The sequence below is a fragment of the Sapajus apella genome, unplaced genomic scaffold, assembly GCF_009761245.1.
Source record: "Sapajus apella isolate SASKATOON/1434 unplaced genomic scaffold, GSC_monkey_1.0 scaffold76, whole genome shotgun sequence".
In the NCBI taxonomy this organism is placed as follows: Eukaryota; Metazoa; Chordata; class Mammalia; order Primates; family Cebidae; genus Sapajus; species Sapajus apella.
The window spans coordinates 9,546,515-9,565,765 of NW_022437016.1; the positions used below are offsets into that span (position 1 = coordinate 9,546,515).

Below are 19,251 nucleotides of genomic sequence, written 5' to 3' on the forward strand. Positions count from 1 at the left end.
TCCCAGCCTCCCTGCAAGGTCGGGCTGTTCCTCTGTGGATGGAGACATTTAAGGCTCAGGGAGGGGACGGGACTTCACCAAGGTCCCATAAGAAGTGCCGAGACTATGGCTGGGCACGGTGACTCACACTTGTAATCCCAGCACTTTAGGAGGCCAAGGCGGGTGGATTGCCCAAGGTCAGGAGTTTGAGACCAGCCTGGCCAACATGGTGAAACCCCATCTCTACTAAAAATACAAAAATTAGTTGGGCATGGTGGTGGGCGCCTGTAATCTCAGCTACTCAGGAGGCTGAGGCAGGAGAATTGCTTGAACCTGGGAGGCGGAGGTTGCAGTGAGCAGAGATTGTGCCATTGCATTCCAGCCTAGGTGACAGGGCGAGACTCCACCTAAAAAAAAAAAAAAAAAGAGGTGGAGAGGAGGGGGGGCCGAGAGACCTGGTGCTGACAGACGAGTGGGACTTTGCCCATTGAGAGGCGCCGATGGGTCTTTAGTCCGGTACATAGTATGACGTGGAAGGACCAGCGTGCTATGTCACTGGGGAGGGGAACTCTAATTTCATATGGCTGCATGCAGGGCCTGGGGGATACTGAGGGCAAGTGCATGAGGGCAGGCTCATGCCAGGTGGGCAGGGAACAACTTGCTCTGGTGTACAGACCTTGTGCTGTGGAGTTTTGGGAGAGATCGACAGGTTCAGGCTTGTGTGTTAGGAAAATTTTTCCACAGTGGCCTGGAAGTTGGGCTGGAGGGAAATGTGGAGGCTGCAGGTGACTGCAGAGACCCAGTGAGAAGGGACAAGGCCAGCACAGGGTAGAGGCCCTGGGGCAAGTGAAGACATTTGGAGGAAGAATGGGTGGGACTGGATGGAGCCAGGTGTGGGTCCTGGGGGCGGGCAAGGCGTCTGGAGGCTACAGCAGCCCTGTCTCTGGGTGGGCACTGTGCGGCCCCAGTCAGCTGGCCTCCTGGCTCTGCAGGCCCACCTTGGGGGAGGCCCCGCCACCCTGAGGACGGGAGCAGTGGGGAGCCTGTCTGCATGACCACCTTCCAGGAATGGCTCATGGTCCTGCATCCCTGCACCTAGAGAGAGAAGCCGGGCTTCCACTGGTCATGGAGCCACAGAATCTGAGCAGGATGCATGGCTTTGCGGGGTGGAGGGCTGGGGCGAGTGTGAGGGAACACAGGACCCGGCCGGAAACCAGACACCATCTGTGGCTTGTCCCCTCCAGCTTGACAGGCCCCCATGACTCTGGCATGAGATCGGGCTGCTTCCTGTCAAGTGATGAATGGGCAACGTCTGCTTATCCTGAGACCAGACAAGAAGGGGGGCCGGGTCTGGGGAAGGGCCCAGCGGCCAGAGCCACAGCTCTGGGCCCGGATTCCTTCATTCGCTCATTTATTCACACCCTGTTCCAAGCAGTCTGGACCAAGGCAGACTTGGTTTCAAGGGTCAGTTCTGCCTGCCACCACCTTCTGTGTGACCTGGCACCCGACACTTGACCTGTCTGAACTTTGGTTTCTCCTCTGAGCAATGTGGATCGTAGCAGCGCCCGCCTCAGGGTCTGTAAGGGTGAACGAGGTACGAGCGGCGTTGGGCACCTGCCTGGCGCGTGTGTAATGCACACTGTGTTGGTGGGGCTGTTATTCTGGTGCTCCCTGCCAGCCAGTCTACCTGGGTGTGGCATTCCTCACAGTCCCTGGGCTTGCGCTGGATTTCTTTCTTTAATTGCTCAGTCTGGCTGATCTGAGAAGCAGGTTCAAATGGCAGCTCTCTCCACTGTGTGGACTCACTTTGGCAAGCCGTGTTCTCCTTGGAGCCTTAGTTTCCTCATCAGCAAAACGAGGGGGATGGCACTTTGCAGGTTTCTTGGGAGATGCCGTCTCACCTGTGGATGTTGGCTAATTGGTCCGGCCTTGACCCAGCCAGAGGCCAGGTGCAGTGAGCTGTCCTTGTCGGGCCTCCAATCTCCAGTTCTCTGGGGTGTGTGTCAGGTGGCGGAGCCTCTGCAGGCTGGCTGAAGGCCCCAGGCAGCCGGCATCCATCCTAGGCTCCTGCCACCGGCAGCCAGCTGGACCAACAGACATCGCCTCTGGTGCTGGCACTGGTGCTGCCAGTACCATTCTCTTGGGGCAGAGAGAAAGCTGTGTGTGCCTGAGTGTGAAGCCACAGGGATGGCTTCCTGCTTTAGGGAAAACAAGCTGTGAGGCTGTCCACTTGGCTGGAGGGACAGAGGAGGGGACTTGCTCAGGGAAATGGGAGTGGAGTACAGTGTCCAGCTGAGGCCGACCTCCAAGACCGGTGGCGTGGTTCTCCCCGGGCTTGGCAACACCTGTCAGCCTGGGAGCCACAGCTGCCTTTGCCACCTCTACCTTCTGCCTCAGTGGATGGAAGGCCCTGCGCTCGGAGCCTTGTGGTCATTAGATGACCCCTGACCGTGCCTGTGCACATGCACACACAGGTGCAGAAGGTGCAGGCAGGACACACTGTTACCATCTCCGGGGTTCAGAGCAAGAAGGGGTATAAAATACAGTGTATGAATGCACTTCTGTAGACCCTGGTATACACGGACCATGCGTGCTTATGCCCCCAAACCTGCTCCAAGCAGGATCCTTGGACAGAGCTCTCCTGGTGTCTGAGGTCCTGCTTCACTGGCCAGGCCACGATGAGCCACCAGCCTCCACGAAGTGTGGCATTTGGCAGGAGACACAGGAGGGACTTTCCCCTAGGTGAAGTTTCTAAAAATTCAGAGGCAAGGGCCAGGTGACAGCCTTGGTTAGAAAGGCCCCTTGGAACCTCAGAGCCGACCCATTACAGCAGCCAATCCCTTCCAGCAGGTGCCTGGATTAAACCGAAGTGCTCATGTCTCCCTAGCGTCATGGCACACGTTAGTGAGAGCCTCTTCCATGGCCGGGCAGGGTGCGGCACAGCAGTAGGCTTTGCAGAGGCAGCCATGGCTCACGTAGATGATGAATGAAGACGTTTGCGCCAGAGCAGTCCTGAAGAGGGCATGCAGCGTAGGACATAGAGCAGCGATCTTGGGTCCAGCAACCCCAGCTCTGTCACTTACCAACTGTGTTACCTGGGGCAGCAACAACCCTGGGCAAGCCCCTGCCTGTGTCCCCGTGTCTGTCACATGGAGGTGATCACTCCTCCATTGTACAGTGAAGGTTAGCTTCAATAGCTAAATAGTCTCATAGCTAAAGCCTCAGAGGTCCCCTCCCTTGTCCCAGGCTCTGTGCTAAGGAGTTTACGGTGACCCTAAGAGGAAGATCTGACTGTCAGCTCATTTTCCAGATGAGAAAACTGAGACACAGCGTGGTTAAATGAAACCAGGCCAGGATCTGGCCCACCCCCACCCCCAGCCTAGCTCCCTGCTAGCTTCATTGAACGCCAAGGCTCCTCCCAATCCAGTCCTTGGGTGCCTGTGGACACACAGCACATGGCAGCCTGTTGTTCAAAGCCAGGAACCTTAGCTGGGAAGCCTGGCTGTGCAGCTTTCCACAGTGCCTTGCAAATGCAGGGGCCTCGCTGGAGGCAGAAGAAAAGCCCTCTTTGAGGTGGTGTTCGGTGTGGCCTGTGGCTCTGGGTCTTGCATTCCATGGATTTTTGGCCCCTGACTTGGGCTTGGCAGCCACTGCCTCATTGTTCTGCAACTTGGCGGGAGCCGCGGAATCCCGGGGACGGGCAGTCCCCAGTGTTACCCAGAGGTGCCTGCACGCATGTGCTAAGGGTCTTTTCCCTGCTCACCGGGGCTGGTCCTTCCACAGCCCCTTTGCCTTGGTCTTTCTGCATCTGAACCCCCTAAGGAGCAGTTTCTGGCAGGAATTTCCGGAGCAAGGGGCTCAGGTTACTGTTGCAGTGTGGACCAATAGAACAAAATGGCCTAAAATCCAGTACCCACGGAGGGCCTCAAGAGGCAGTGGATTCCTTGGAATGAAGAGGGGCTTTAGAGTCACTGAGATCTGGGTTTGAATCCTTGCTCTGCAGCTTATTAGCCTAATGGCATCAAGCCTCTTCTCTCTGAGCCTCAGTCTCCCCATCTGTAAAATAGGTCTACCCACAGCCCCTAGGGTGAATGGGAAAGATCTGGCCCACATGAACCCCCATCCCTTCCTTCTCCCTTCCCCCTTCCCTCTACCCCTTCTCGCCTCCCCCTCTGCAGGGACCCTCTCCGGCACTCGGTGGGCAGGGGCTTGCAGAGTTCTCTGTGGCTGCTGCTTTCCTAGAACAAGGGCCCCTCCTCCCTGGAGGCTCATATGCAGCAGGTTCCGTTAGGTTCTGGACAGAGCAGCTCGTAATGACTGGGGTTTGGCAGCAAAGGCAGTGTAGACGGTGGTGCTGCATCAACTTGGTGTGGTCAGTGGGGTCAAGTCTCCGGGGGCTCCTGCCCGGGGGACCCTATGAGGAAAATGGGCCCTTGTGATCTGCCAGCCCTGAGACCACCCTGGGCAGCAGCAGCACAGGCCCCATTCTCCAGTGGAGAGAGAGGGCCTGTTCTGGGCAGAGCGAGCTAGAAAGATGACGATGTTGCTGCGTAGGAACCTGTGAGGAGTGTAGTGCTGTAGTTTTGGATGAAGATGCAGTTGTCAGTTCAAGTCCTGGCTCCTCAGCGTCTGTGATCCATGGGACCCGGGCAGATCTCTTCACTTCTTCGTGCCTTAGTTTTCTCATCTGTTAAGTGGGACCATAATAGACCTTACCTCATGGGGTTGTTGACAAAATGAGGTGGGCTAATAGAGATGAAGAGCGTAGGGCAGGACCCAGCATCATCAGGGCCCACAGTTATTGGCTCTTTTCCCTGGTTCCCCATGCACTGCTCCTGGAGCCCTGCCTGTGTGAGGCCGCAGGTGAGCTCCTGAGAGTGTGCAGACGTTGCCTCTGGCTGCAGCTGTTGGAGAATGCAGTCGGCGCCCTGTGGGGAGGGCGGGGAATGGCATTCCCTAGCACATGCTAGGCTTCTCCCCAGTGGGATTGCCGAAGGTTATGTGCAGGTAACCTCAGACCCAGCTGGTGAGTGACAGGGTCGAGATTCCACTGCCACGGTTTCCAGTACATGGGAGGCCCCGGGGCAGGTGGGCAGGTAAGCCGGCGTGTGCGTGGGTCTCGCAGGGGTGGTCTGTGGGCTGAGCCTGGTGCCTTCTGAGATAAAGATGGAAGCTTCTCACTGAAGACAGTTCTCCACCCTTTCTCTGGAGGTCTCCCTAAGGGCAGAGGATGGCGAACACGTCACCCTGAGGGGTCTGGGGGTGCAGCTGGAAGCAGCTGCAGGGCCTTTGGGAGGCTCGGTTTTATCTTCAAATTCATGCACATTTTACATTCTGCTCCCTCTCATATTCCCCCCGAGAAACAGAGACACCTGGGGAAGGTGCTCCATGTTTATCTGTTTATCCTGGGGCTCTTCATATCCTGGGTCTTCCACTGTGTCACCTGGGGATGACACCTGCGCTCCAGTGCAGAAACTCGGCCCAAATGGTGGAGACGCTGAGGGTGCCATGGTCCCATCTGGATTTGAGGGCTTGGTGGGGAGAGCATGGAGCGCTGGGAGACCCAGGTGGGAGATGCGGCCTATACTGTGGCAGGGGTGGGGAGGGGAGAGGCAGGTGCACCATAATGCCCCTCCACGTGACACTGATCTGACAGTGCTCTGTGTGCTCAGAGTAAAGTGACAGCCAGAGACCTACCAGTTATCTGTCCACACTGGGATGCACCACATCAAACGGCCGAGTATGCAGGTCAAAGTTTGTTGAGTTTCTGCAGCTTCCCAGGCAAGAGACTGCACGGGCCAGGCATGGCAGGACGCGTAGCCAGCGAGGACCCCCGTGATCCTGAGTTGGGCGTATGCTGCAGTCCCTATCATCCGCTTCCCCGTGGCATCACATCCTGTCATCTGTCTTGAGAGAGCAGGCTTACCCCAGAACAGCCTGTGGAAGGCGTGGGGCAGGGAGGGGAGCTGGGCTGCCCTGAGGACGCAGAGGGAGAAGGGTGCTGGGAGCCAGCCTGCAGGTTCTGGGAAGGGTCAAGGTGCCTTTGAGGGAACAACTTGGGAGGCCAAGCTCAGCAGGTGAATTAGGGCTTGGTGGACATCATTTTGACACTTCAAAGGGTGTCACAGACATCCCTGGAGCCTGAGAGGCCTGGTTGGCCAACCACTGTAGCTGGAAACAGACTGCAGTGGGAAGGAAGGAGGAGTGACTTGCGGCCTGAGACACAGAGGCTGGACCTCTAGGCGCTGGCTGTGACAGCCCCGGGGTTGTTGACGCCTTTCCCACCACCCGGAATAGCCCCATGTTAAAGGGGGCGTGGGTCTACCTGGGAGGGAGCACAGGGCTGCTGGCCCAGCAGCAGGGCAAGGCGGGGAAGACTCTTGGTTTGGAATTTAACTGGGGCATAGGTGACCAGGTGAGACAGCAGGAGGCGGGGTCTGTCTGGAGGTTGATGACATCTTCGGCTGGGTCTTCCAGAAGCCAAACCTGAGATGGAGATATGTAGGCATGGGATTTATCAGGTGCCTCTGGGGGAACCACTCAGGGAGGGCGAGGCCAGGAGACAGGCCAGGGGTCTCATCTCAGACAAAACCCACTGACCATGCCAGGGGCTCTGGGGTGCAAGTCACAGCTCGGAGGGCTCTGACCTGAGACGGACTGGCTTTCATGCCCACCCCTCAGCTGTTGAATGAGGGGGCCCTCCATTCCTACGGACTTCTTGCTCTCCAGGGGTCCTGAGGAGCTGCTCCAGGAGCCTAGGCCAGGCCTCAAGGGGTTCTGCCTAGGATGTGGTCACACGAGTGGTACCCTCGGGACGTCTAGGGCTTGTCCGGGAGGAGCAGCGGCCAAGAACAGGGGCCCCACCACATGCGCGATCTAGTGCCTTCCACGTGTGCCGTGTGGGAGCCCTGGCCCACAGGAGGTGCTGCAGAAGTGCTTGTGGGGGAGCACAAGTCTCTCAGGAAGGAGGAGGGTTTCCCCCTGGCATCAGGAAGGGTCCCGGTGGTTGAGTCACACAGCTTCTGTGCACATAGCCTCAGATCCTGCCCCAGAAGGATTTGTCTGATGGGGGAGGCCAGAGGCTAAAATATTAGGGGAGTTGCTCAGATGGCCTTGAGCTCAGGCCTGGGCACGTTTTAGTTGCTTAACCGGGAACCTGTGGCTGCTGTGACTACCTGTGACCAGCATCCCTGGCTCTCAGGCCCTGGAGGCTGAGGCCAGCTGTCGCTTTGCACAGAGGTCTGAGTAGGATGGCAAGCAGGACCTCTTGGCCCTGGCCTTCCCTGTGTCACGTGTGTGGTGGGCTCCTTCCCACAGCAGCTGCTCACAGGCCTTTCCCTTCTGAGCATCCAGGCTGGCAGCGTGGGTATACATGGGCGTGACGATGGGGGATAGGGTACAGAATTGCTCCCCAAGAAGCAGGGGCAGTGCTGGGGAAAGAACAAGGCTTTAGACTCCAGCCAATGTGGGGTCGAATCTGGCACCTTTCTTTCTGGCCTTCGGGGCTGCTGATGGACGTTTCCCTGCCTGGAGCCTCTTTCCAGCGGAGAGAATCCTAGTGACTTAGGGCAGTATAACAGCGGGAGACTGTGTCACCCGGGGGTGTCAAGTTGTAGCCCTGCCATCTCAGAGCTCAGTGACTGTGGGCAAGTTACTGAACGGCTTGGCATCAGCTCACACGTCTGTAAAATGGGGTGAGCAAAAGTCCCTCTTCCTTCTGAGGGTCTCTCGAAGAGAAAGTGAACAGGCCCCTGTTTTCTGTTGCAGTCTGTGCCCTCGCGAGGCTGGCATGCAGGATGGCAGGACAGCCCGGCCACATGCCCCACGGAGGGAGTTCCAACAGCCTGTGCCACACCCTGGGGCCTGCACACCCTCCTGACCCACAGGTAAGCTCCTTACCGTCGTCTGAAGCACACCGCAGAGTCCCCAAGGAATACAGGTCCCTGAGCCTCCTTTGTCCAAAACCCCACTGGTGGAAACCCTTCAGCTCCCCCAAACAGAACCTCTTCTTGAATGCTTCCAGTGATGGGGAGCTCACTACCAAATCTAGTGAGCTTATCATTAAATTCGGTAATGCTCAGAGAAGCCTCCTCTGCCAAATTCTGGGCTGGGACCCTGGACCCTGATCCTGCCCCTGGGGTGTTCCAAGTGGATGGAACAGCTTTATCTCAGGGATCAGCATGGTTGAAAGGGTACAGAGGCTGCTATGGAGACCGTGAGGACAGCGAAGGACTCAGAGGAATGGGCTGACTGCACTTGGGGTGAGATTCTTTCTTACACTGAGCAACGCTGCCTCCCAGTGTTTCAGCCCCCTTCAGCCTCTCCTAGAACCAGCAGAATTTGGGAGAACACTGGCTTCCTAATGCCTGCTGTGCGCTCTCTGTAGATACCTTGGAGAGCCAGGAAGCCTTCAGGAGCTTTTCTGAAGGTGACTTGTAGGTTTCTGAACTGCCTTGCACACCCCATGCTGCCCGGGCCTGGCACGCCCTCCCTGACCTCCCTTCCAAGCACCCTCTGGGGAGACGTCCACTTCCACCCTGCTGTCTGCTCTGGACTGCCTGCACACCTGTGTCCATGCACTGGGTCGTAGCTGTGATCTCATTCCACTGGGATGACCCACTAGTTCCTGGGTCTGCCTCCCTTTCAACAAAGAGAGCTCCCCTGGAGTAGAGCATTGCTGATGGGGCCATCTCAGGCCGGGCACAGAGGGGTCCTGCATGCCCACTGAGTTGAGGAACTGCGGATGCATGTGCGGTACCCATGCAGGATGGGACTGTGTAGCACACTCAGGCCTGGGCAGCCCAGCACAGAGAGCAGGGTGGAAGTGGAGGTCTCCCCAGAGGGAGCAGCGTTTGCACTGACTTGGAAGGGGAGTCAGGGAGAGCGTGCCAGGCCTGGACAGCATGGAGTGCACAAGACAGCTCAGCGTGGGGTGCACAAGGCAGTTCAGCATGGGGGGCACAAGGCTTGTCTGGGCAGGTTGACCAGAGCCACATCATGTAGGGTCCTGTGGCTAGTTTAGAATGATGGAAAGTTCCTATCTGGTGTTGGCTTTTTGTCCAAAGGATGTGAGACCTAAATTCAGGGGAGGCTCAGAGACAGCCACCCTCCTGAGCCATGGAGGGGCTTGGTCAGAGCTTCTAACTGCCTAATCCCTGTTAGAGGACTTCAGATTGGCTGATGTTTGACCTCAGTGGCAAGGTCACCATGTACAGTTGTACAGGTTATGCACTGCACAAAACTGGACTAAGGAGGCAGGTAGGTCTGAAATCCTCCTGTGCTTGCATTCTCACCAAGCCATGCTCCCTGGTGGACGGCTGCATCAGCCCAAGGGGAGCAGTGATGCTGCAGATTCACACAGAGGCGACACGTGAGCTAGTGGACACTGTGCGTTTGTGTGCATATCTGGTGGTGAGGGGGTGTTGGTGGGGGGGGTGTATATTGCATACACACAAGCATGCAGAGGGTCCATGGGGCATCTGTGCTATTTGTACTCACGAAGGGGCCCATTTCCTAGGTAGAATGGGGAGGCAGATCCCAGAAAGCTGGGAAGCCCCAGGACACAGTGGGTCCAGAGTCTATCAGAACACGGTGCTGATGGCTGGGGGCAGCAGGGCCTCCTCGGGTAATGTAGCAATTTGTCATATTAAGTCATTCACTAACAATTGAGTCCCCCTTGATTAATCTCCCAGAATTAGCCAGTTGCATTTTGAGCAATTAGGGTTAATTACAGCCTCATTTGGCAGAGGAGAGGGCCCGTAATTATTTCACGAACAAGGCGGGGAAGCGGTGGGCTGCAGTGGCGGCGTTCATGACGTCTCGTCGCACATGTTGGAGAGGGTAATGACATAGTTAAGTGTAATTAGACACGACGACTCGGAGCTGGGCTGGTCTGGGCGGCGGCTGTCGGGCAACGATGCCCCCAGTCCCACCAGCATCTGTCTGGGTTTGCAGAGTGGGGGTGCGAAGCCACCGTGCGCCGCGCCAGCTCCAGGTTGGGATGGGAACAGAGGACTTTTCTCTTCGGCTCCTGAAGCCCTGGAGATTTAAACACCGTCTGGGAAGACATCCTGGCCGAACCTCACCTGTTTCAGGACAAAGAAACACCTTCACCTGATGGCCCAGGCATTTTCCTTGATAGCAGGAGGCACTGCTGCTTCCCTGAGACCATCCTCAAGAGGAAGGAGCCAGGCCAAAAATGCTTTGATGTAGGCCAGGCTGGTTCTGTACCCAGCTCTCCATCTCTCATTAGCCAGGTGAGACTGGGAAACGTCCTCTCTGAGCCTCAGTTTTCCCATCTGTAAAATGGGATAATAATGCTGCCTCCCTCACAAGGCGGCTGTGAAGACTGAGTGAGATCATTACTGTAAACATCCAACACGGCACCTCACATCATGGCTGTTGAGGAAATGGTACGCCATGGATCTTATATTTTAAAAATCATTTCCATTTTCATAGCTCAAGACCTAGCTGGATCATACCCCCAGTGTAGAAAGAAAGAAACTACAGACACTGGAGCTGTGGTTTTTGTTAACCTTCTATGCCCAAGGCTAGTGGTGTGTTCATTCCAGGAAGCCTTCTAGCCTTGAGAGCCATCAGCCCCTGAAAAAATATTTGCTGAATACGGCAGAATCATATGTGAAATTCATAGAGACTTAGGAAAGCTGAACGTGCTTGCTTTTATAGGTGTGTCAAATGAATGAATGAAGGGAGTTGAGGAAAGAAGCCATAAAATGCCTCGTGCTTTTTAAATTTTACCGATTTGCTGTAGAGAGCTTTCATTGGGAATGGAGTGTAAGCCTCAGCCAACACACTAAGAACCACATGAATTTCCAAAAAGGCGAAAGGTATTCTTGTCTGAGAAAGCCCTGGCCAATATGTCTTCCATCTGGAAAGTCTTTGCAAACCTACTTGGGATGTGCCAAGTTCAGTTATATTCGGGCGCTCTTCTGAGAGAACTTTGTGGGGGATGGGGTCACCCTCTCTAGGTGTGCATTGCACAGGCCAGAATCTTTATCAAAATCTTCCCAAAGCAATGATGCTAGTTGGATAAGGCTTAATGACCAAATATGAATGCCTATTAAAATTCAGTTAGTGGGCCAGGCGCGGTGGCTCACGCCTGTAATCCCAGCACTTTGGGAGGCCAAGGTGGGTGGATCACCTGAGGTCTGAAGTTCAAGACCAGCCTGGGCAGCATGGTAAAACCCTGTCTCTACTAAAAATACAACAATTAGCTGGGCGCGGTGGCGCTCGCCTGTAATCTCAGCTACTCGGGAGGCCGAGGCAGGAGAATCACTCGAACCCGGGAGGCAGAGGTTGCGCTGAGCCAAGATTGTGCCATTGCACTCCAGCCTGGGCAACAGAGTAAGACTCCCTCTCAAAAAAAAAATTCAGTAAGTGTCTGACCTGAATTTTAATCATCTTTACACTGGACGGGTCTTTTTTCCCTGATGTTTGCAATGCATCATTAATTTTAAGGAATTTAACTGTTGTAAATTCAGCAAGTGGGTTTTCTTTCTGCCATGGGAGGGTGCCTGGTACCTGCCTTTGTGGAGGCTCCCTGTCAGCTGAGAAGCCCTTCATGTTCCAGAGAGGTGGAAGCTCCCCGGGAGAGACGGACAGATGCTGGGGGAGCCCAGCATATGGGGAGGCCAGTTCTGCCAGATGGATGATCAGGAATTTGGGGTGGGACAGGGAGAGGCCCCAGACCTGAAAGCGCATGGCCAATCAGGTTAGAGGAGGTGTTGAAATGCCTTTGCTTAGATAAGGTTAAAGAATGTAAGGCATTTATGAAGGTCTCAGATCCATGCTATCACGTTTGAAATTGACTCTGTAGCAAATGAGGAGCCCATTATGGGTTTTCAGGTGGCAAGGGGGTACTTGGGTTGGGTTCTAGATAGATCACTGGTGGCTCGTGCTCAAAACTCAAGGAAGGTGAAAATAGGGAGGGGAGGAGGCCCCTTCTTCATCAGGTGAGACAATGCCTCAGCCCTAAACAGGGCTGCAGCATTGGGGGCTGGACATGGGGAGAGAGGGTTCTAGAGACTTCCAGGGAAAGCAGCCACACTTGGTAGTGGAAGGGATATGGGAGAATCAAGGGTTTCGCCCTTCATATCTTTGCTTGTGAGTCATCGGAGCTAGTTCCAGGTCATCTTTTGTATGTTTAAGCTTAGCCTTTTCCAGACTCGGAGGATGAGAATTGTCCTGGGGGAGCCACAGTGATTTAGATCGCTTTAGGTTTGGTTATTAGGAGTCTTCCATGCAGTGGGCATTGGCTCACCGATCCCATGAGCCAGTGGCTGCAGAGTCTGGTGCAGATGTCTGAGTTGAGCCTGTAATGGTGGTGGTTGTACAAACAGTCCAGGTCCTGGGACTCACCTCACTCAGTCCTCCTGCCAGCTCAGCGGACTTGCTTACTCAGTGCTCCATTTTGCAAGGAAGGAAGCTGATGTCATAACCTGCCATCGTGCCATCAAGGGGGAGAGTTAGGATTGGGTCCAGGCCCGTGGGACCACATGGTGCCCCTTTAACCAGCCAGGTCTTCGAAAGGGAAGATTGGCTTTGGGTCTGAAGTTAGCCAATTCGTGAGGAACTGAGCTTGGAAGAAGTCTGACAATGTGGACTCTTTGTAAATCATGCCCTTTTGTGCAATGCAGATTTAAAAATCTATCGCTATATACACATCTACCAAATCCATTACAAGTTCCCTACCCACGGTGTCAGATGTCTTTAAAGGTGAAATTCGTTTATAAGAAGTGTCATCCTGATGAAGTGTGCTTTTTAAAATCATAGAAACGGTTGCCTTAAAATTAATGATGCATTGCAAATATCAGGGAAAGAAGACCCATCCAGTGTAAAGATGATTAAAATTCAGGTCAGAAGTCTGACTTAGTCAGGCTAAATTTTTTAATGAGATTTCAGAAAATTAATTGGGCGAATGCATTTTATTCTTTTAGCATGTAATTTTATGCTCCTGTTTAAAAAAAAAAAAAAGATTTGTCCATGGCTGAGGCTGATTGTGGTTCAAACATTTTAAACTCAAATTAGTACAGGGTGGGGGTGTTTGTGGCCTAATTTGCTCTGACTTGGAGAAGAGAGCGTAGGTTTTTCAGAGCTTTCTGGGTGGGGGTCGCTATAGTGGTCTGAGATACCCTCCCTGCCCCCCAGTCTCCCAGGCATGCCCTGCCTCTTCCTGAGAAAGCCAGCGACGTTTCTTGGGAGGGTGCGATTAGGATGCGGTGGCTCGGGGACCTCGGCTGTCTGATTGGCTCCTGCTTCCAGTTTCCTGCTTCTCCCCAGGGCTCTTGTTCCAGCGGCTCCTCCATCCTCCTCCTCTCAGATCCCACATGCCTACCCCAGGCAGCTCAGGCCTCCTCCCTCATGCCCATGGTGACAGGTAGCACAGTGAGTGGTGACACTGCATGGTCAGCCACCCTGTGCCCCAGCCCCTCGACCCATCTCCTCTGCCTTTGGGGGAGAGCTGAGGGGCTCCACACCCTGGTGGAGGGGCCCGAGTAGTCAGAGGTGGCCTCCTATGGTGTTGCCCCACAGTGCAGCCCTGGAAGGGAGGCTAAGAGTGGCCCTTGCCTAGCATGGTCCCTTGGCAAACGGTCCTGGATGACGAAGTCGCAAGGTTGTGTCTCTTACCTGCCGGCAGGTGCATGTCAGCCCCGCTGCCTCCCTGCAGCCCCCAAGGTTACTGCCAGCCCCTAGGTCAGCAGACCTCCAAGGGATGGGAACAGCAGGGTGATGGTATCAACGGCCGAGAACTCCCAGGCTTGTCCACTGCTCAGGCCATCCCAGTCCCGTGGGAAGCAGGTGCCATCACTAGGCCCATTCGACAGATAGCAGCGCAGTGACCATCACCACAACAGATGGAGAGTGACATCTCCCAGCACCTAGTACCAGGCCCTCTTCCAGGGGCTTGCATTTGCTTATCCATTTAACCCCCAGCAGCCCCCTGAAGGGGGTACTGTTATGATCTCAACTGTATGGAAGAGGAAACTGAGACCCAGAAGGCTCACCTGAGGCCACAGCTGGGAAGTGGTGGAATTGAGGTTGGAGCCTCAGCTTCCAGGCGCCAGCGTTGGAGTCTCCATGTCAGAGCCAGAGCAGTGGTTACACCTCTGCCAACCTGTGCCCTGGGGTGGGGTTGGGGGTGTTACTTTCCCCAGGAGCCAGAACAGGGCTTCACACAGAGCAGGGACAGTGAGCACTAGAAACCAGTTTTCTGGACTGGGCACCGTGGCTCACGCCTGTAATCCCAACACTTTGGGAAGCCGAGGTGGGTGGATCACCTGAGGTCGGGAGTTCAAGACCAGCCTGGCCAACGTGGTGAAACGCCGCCTCTACTAAAAATACAAAAAAATTAGCTGGACGTGGTGGCACATGCCTGTAATCCCAGCTACTCAGGAGGCTGAGGCAGGAGAATTACCTGAACCTGGGAGGCGGAGATTGCAGTGAGCCAAGATGGCACCATAGCCTGGTGACGAGCAAAACTCCATCTCAAGAAAAAAAAAAAAAAAAGGAAAAGCCAGTTTTCTGATAGACCATCAGGCTGGTTGGTCATTAGTCAGCAGTGACCACATTTCGGGCCACCCTCAGACACACTGTTCTGGGGCCAGCCCCATGCCCGTCTTGCAGTTTAGAGCCACATGGATGCTCATCACCGCCATCATCTCCCAGAGAAATCCTGGGCCAGTGTTACCGTCCCTGTGTGTGGACGACCGCCCAGGGTCACTTGGCTGCAGGGGCAAACGTGGAACTTGCTAGGAGCTGACCCAGGAGGGTAGGGAGGTCTCAGAGGTGGTGACAGAGAGCAGCCAGGCCTTCGAGGCCAAGAACACAGTTCACCCTTTCCCTTCCGCCCAGAACCCCAGGTGCACCAGGGCCAGGACTTGGCCGGGGCCCGAGCAGCTGCCCCAGGAGCCTGGTGTCCCGAGGTGCCCCACACCTGAGCAGAGGCCACCCTGAGAACAGGGTCCCCTGGCAACCCTGGGAGTGCCGTGGTGCCCCAGAGCCTGCTGGACCGTGCCCCCAGCACCCATGCTGCCGTCCAGGAAGCTGCCCTGCCAGAGGAGCTATCCTCTAATTGGGTCGGATGGGCTGTGACAGGAAATGCAAATCTGGGTCATCCATATGCATGTGAGCAGATGGAGCCCTAGCCACCTCCACCCACGTCTACCGGGAGCTTCCGCCCCACTGTGGAGCTGCACACTAGCCTCCCAGGATGGGCAGTGTTGGGAACCTCAGCCGCTCTCCCACTAGTCACAGTGAGAAGCCCGGCTTTCCCAGGGTAAAGACCCTCAGGGATCACTTCCTCTGAACTCTTCACTGTTCCTGGAGGAAACTGAGGCCCAAGAGGAGAGGGAGCCCACCCCCATCACCAGCAGTGCAGCTGGCTGTCCATCCGACCGGGAGTGCCAGGCTGTGTCCTGGTTTGCGAGATGGTATTCATAACCCTAACTTCATGAAGCTGTTAGGAGTATGGAATCACAGAGCTGTCTAAGCAGCTCAAACTGGCGCATAGTAGGCATCTGATGCACAACACCTGGTGGTTATTTTTGTGAGTACGGGCGATTCCTCTAAGCACTCAGAAAGCCACCCTGGCTGTTTCTCAGGGTATGTGATTTCAGCTGCATTCCTAGAGGTGACAGCGGCTGAGTCACAGAGTCCCACTGTGTGCCAGGCCGTGTTGAGCACATTCCATGGGTCATTCCACAAACATGCTCCCAGCAGTTGCTCTGGTCAGGTCAGAGCCTCAGTGCAGGGGACACGGAGGGGAGTAGACAGGGCCCCCTTCTGGAGGGGCCCCCTTCTGAAGAGGCTGGTGGCGGGGCATTGGTGGGGCTCAGGTGACTGAAAGAGCGGAGGCTGGAGCAGGAAGCGGCAGGCCTGGCTGGTCAAGGGATCTTGAGCGAAAAGCCAAGGAGGGGTCTGAGCTGAGAGCCCACCCGATATGGAGCAAGAGCTTGGGCACCATAGTCCCCAGTCCTGGGGTCACACCCCAGCTCTGCCGTCCTTGGCTGCCTGACCAGAACAGGTCACTGCTACTCCTCCAAGCCTCCTATTCCTGAAATGGGGACAGCACTAGGGCCGACTCACAAGGTTGTTCTGAGGACCCAGAGAGCTGGCACGTGGGCAGAGTCTGCACAGAGCCCAGCATGCAGTAGGCACTCAGCGATGCTTGCTCTTAGGTGGGCTCTCCATGTACAGGCGTCAAGTGTTTGCCCGACAGATGTTGGCATGGGGTGGATAAAATCATCATCTTCCTCCTCCAGCAGCCCTCCAGATCAGGTCCCCGCATAGGACCCATGGTGGGGGATGATTAGGTCTCAAGGCTTCAAAGCTAAGGCTGGCCCAGCCCTCCCCTTGCTGTGTGCTGTGAGGTTTGGACTCCCATCACCCGCTCCTACAGGAGGCTGTTCTGTAGAGCTCCCTCAGCCAAATCTAGAGGAGACATTTTCTTTGAGGTGGAGTCTCACTCTGTCGCCCAGTCTAGAGCGCAGTGGCACCATCTGGCCAACTGCAACCTCCGTCTCCCAGGTTCAAGCAATTCTCCTGCCATAGCCTCCCAAGTAGATGGGATTTACAGGCATGCACCACCACACCCAGCTAATTTTTGTAAAAATACAAAAATTAGCTGGCCTGGCTGGTCTCAAACTCCTGACCACAAGTGATTCACCCGCCTTGGCCTCCCAAAATGCTGGGATTACAGGCATGAGCCACCATGCCTGGCCTGGAAGACACATTTTCACTTTGCTTTTCCCCCTGCTTTCCCAGTGACTTTCTATTACTCATTAAGTCATGATTTAGGGTCCCAGAGTAGGGATCCCCACATAACCAGGTTCCCCTCTGGGGAAGGGCAGAGGAGAAGTGTATGGAGCCAGCTCAGACCTGCCCAGGAAACGCCCCTGCTCTGCAGCCGCCCCAGGCTGAGACCCAGGTGGTCTGGCCGAGGTTCCTGGTGTGGTTCCCAGTGGGGAAGCAGCTGGCAGAAGGGCCAGTCCTGTAGTTCTCGGTTTGGTCTTGATGCCTTCCACCAGCGTGCTGACTCTAAAGACGCCCCGGTGCAGCTCCCAGCTCAGTGTGACCCTCAGCAAAGACCCATTTCATGCTAGAAAGTTCAACTGCTTGTTCCTGCCTCAGTGGGGGTGGTGGCATGGAGCCAGGTGATGTGGGCACGGCTGGCCCTTCTGGGCGTCAGTTTACTCATTGGGCAAATGAAGACATAGTGGGGCCCACCTCGCCACGCACAGCCCGGGGACGTGGCATCCTCTCCCCTGTCTGTCTCCTCCTTCCCTGGCCCAGTGTTGGCGCCCCCTCCTGCCTTTTCCCGAGAGCTCACTGTACAGGTGTCACAGCCTGGAAGAGACATCTTCACTTCACTTTCCCCCCTGCTTTCCCAATGACTTCCTATTACTTATTAAGTCATGATTCGGGGTCCCAGAGTAGGGATCCCCACATAACCAGGTTCCCCTCTGGCACTCTGGGAGAAGGGCAGAGGAGAAGTGGATAGAGCCAGCTCAGACCTGCCCAGGAAACGCACCCCCGCTCTGCAGCCGCCCCATGGGCCTGCTGGCCACTGTGGCCTCACCTGGAGGCTTCTTCCCTGGGCAGGTTCTAGTGCAGGATCACGTGTCCTAGCGCTGGGCCCTGCAGAGTCCTCATGGAGCTCTGGTTTCTTCACGGTGCCCTAAAAAGGGCAGTTTATCTAAAGGATGGGCTCAGAGTGTAAGGCTACACATTTTTTGTGGTGGGTGGGACAAATTCTCACTCCATCACCCAGGCCGGAGTGCAGTGGCATGATCTCTGCTCACTGCAACCTCCACCTCCTGGCTTCAAGTGATTCTCGTGCCTCAGCCACCTAAGTAGCTGGAATTATAGGCATGTGCCACCACGCCCAGCTAATGTTTATATTTTTAGTGGAGACAGGGTTTTGCCATGTTGGTCAGGCTGGTCTTGAACTCCTGACCTCAAGTGATCCACCCGCCTCAACCTCCCAAAGTGTTGGGATTACAGGCGTGAGCCACCACACCTGCCAAGGCTACAGATGTTAACCTGGGTTTTCTTGTCTGAGGTGGGGAGTGGGCGCCCCAGGTTGGGAACTTGCCTTTTCTTACAATGATTTGGTGCATTTTGCATGGTGGCCACAGGCCAGGGACACCTGAGCTGCACTCGGCTTGCCAGACCCCAACTTGGGCATTAAGGTTTCAGGAGTGGATGAGATGGGCAAGGCCCCTGGTCCCACAAAGCTAGACCCGGGGTTGGGACTCAGAGGCAGCAAACAAGCAGTCAGATAAGGAAGGTGGTGATGGGGGCCGTGGGGAGCGGGAGCGTGAACAGCCTCGGGTTTTCACCTGCACTGGGGTCCTTGAGGGGAACCAGGGACCCTGAACAGAGAGCCCCCAGGGGGAGCCTGGGAGGCCCGAAAGTAGGGTTGGCAGCAGAGTCCCTCCTTCACCTTAGAGGGTGCTGTTGGGGTGCTGGGGCTCTAGGGGTCCCCAGGCCTCTGCTCCAGCCTGGCTGCTCACAGAGGCCCTCTGTCCCCGCCTCCAGAGACACCCCAACACCCTGTCTTTTCGCTGCTCACTGGCGGACTTCCAGATCGAAAAGAAGATAGGCCGAGGACAGTTCAGCGAGGTGTACAAGGCCACCTGCCTGCTGGACAGGAAGACGGTGGCTCTGAAGAAGGTGCAGGTGAGCTGACCGCACGCGGGCTCAAACCTGTATCATGGGAGGCCGCCTCTGCGTCTGGATGGCGGACACAGGGCCGGGCCAGTCCCTTCCCTCCCCTCCCCTCCTCTGTGAATGAGGGAAACAGCACCCAACTTGCTGGGTTACAGAGAGAATCAGGTGGACACCTGTTGAGAAAAGCTCACTGCGAACCACAAGGGGAAAGAAACAAGCATGCATTGAGCGCCTGCTGTGTACTGGGTCATGCAAGGAGCACATGGATCCTGACAACAGTCCTGTGGGTGGGGATTGTCATCTCATCTCTCAGATGAGGAACACAGTGCAGAGACCTCATAACCCACCAGGGCCCCAGCGTGAGTCGTGGCGGAGCTGAGGTTCAGACTGCATCCACACATCATCCTTGCGCCTTGCACACGCTGGCCAGTTCTGGGCTTCTGCGCTCTGTGTCCCTCCTAAATGGAGGCAGTAGGTGAAGCAACAAAGTCAGGACAGGAGGCATGTCCACAAGAGCCGCCGGGCCTGTCTCAGCATGGCTTTGCCAGAGGAAATGGCTTTAAATCCTTCAGCAAAGCTTCC

At 55.7% G+C, this 19,251-nt stretch overlaps 1 protein-coding gene across 5 annotated transcripts in view; it reads left to right on the forward strand.

The window, feature by feature from the left end:
• Window positions 1–19,251, forward strand: part of NEK6 (NIMA related kinase 6) — a 92,348-nt gene that overhangs the window by 37,371 nt on the left and 35,726 nt on the right. For 4 of the 5 annotated variants that reach the window (XM_032251565.1, XM_032251567.1, XM_032251562.1 and 1 more), the window contains exons 2-3: window positions 7,747–7,865; window positions 18,538–18,678. In XM_032251565.1, the coding sequence (XP_032107456.1) occupies window positions 7,776–7,865; window positions 18,538–18,678 (231 nt within the window). In that variant the 5' untranslated portion in view covers window positions 7,747–7,775. Of the gene's footprint in view, window positions 1–5,002; window positions 5,006–7,746; window positions 7,866–18,537; window positions 18,679–19,251 lie in introns of all 5 variants that reach the window. The other variant, XM_032251563.1, reaches the window with a different exon arrangement.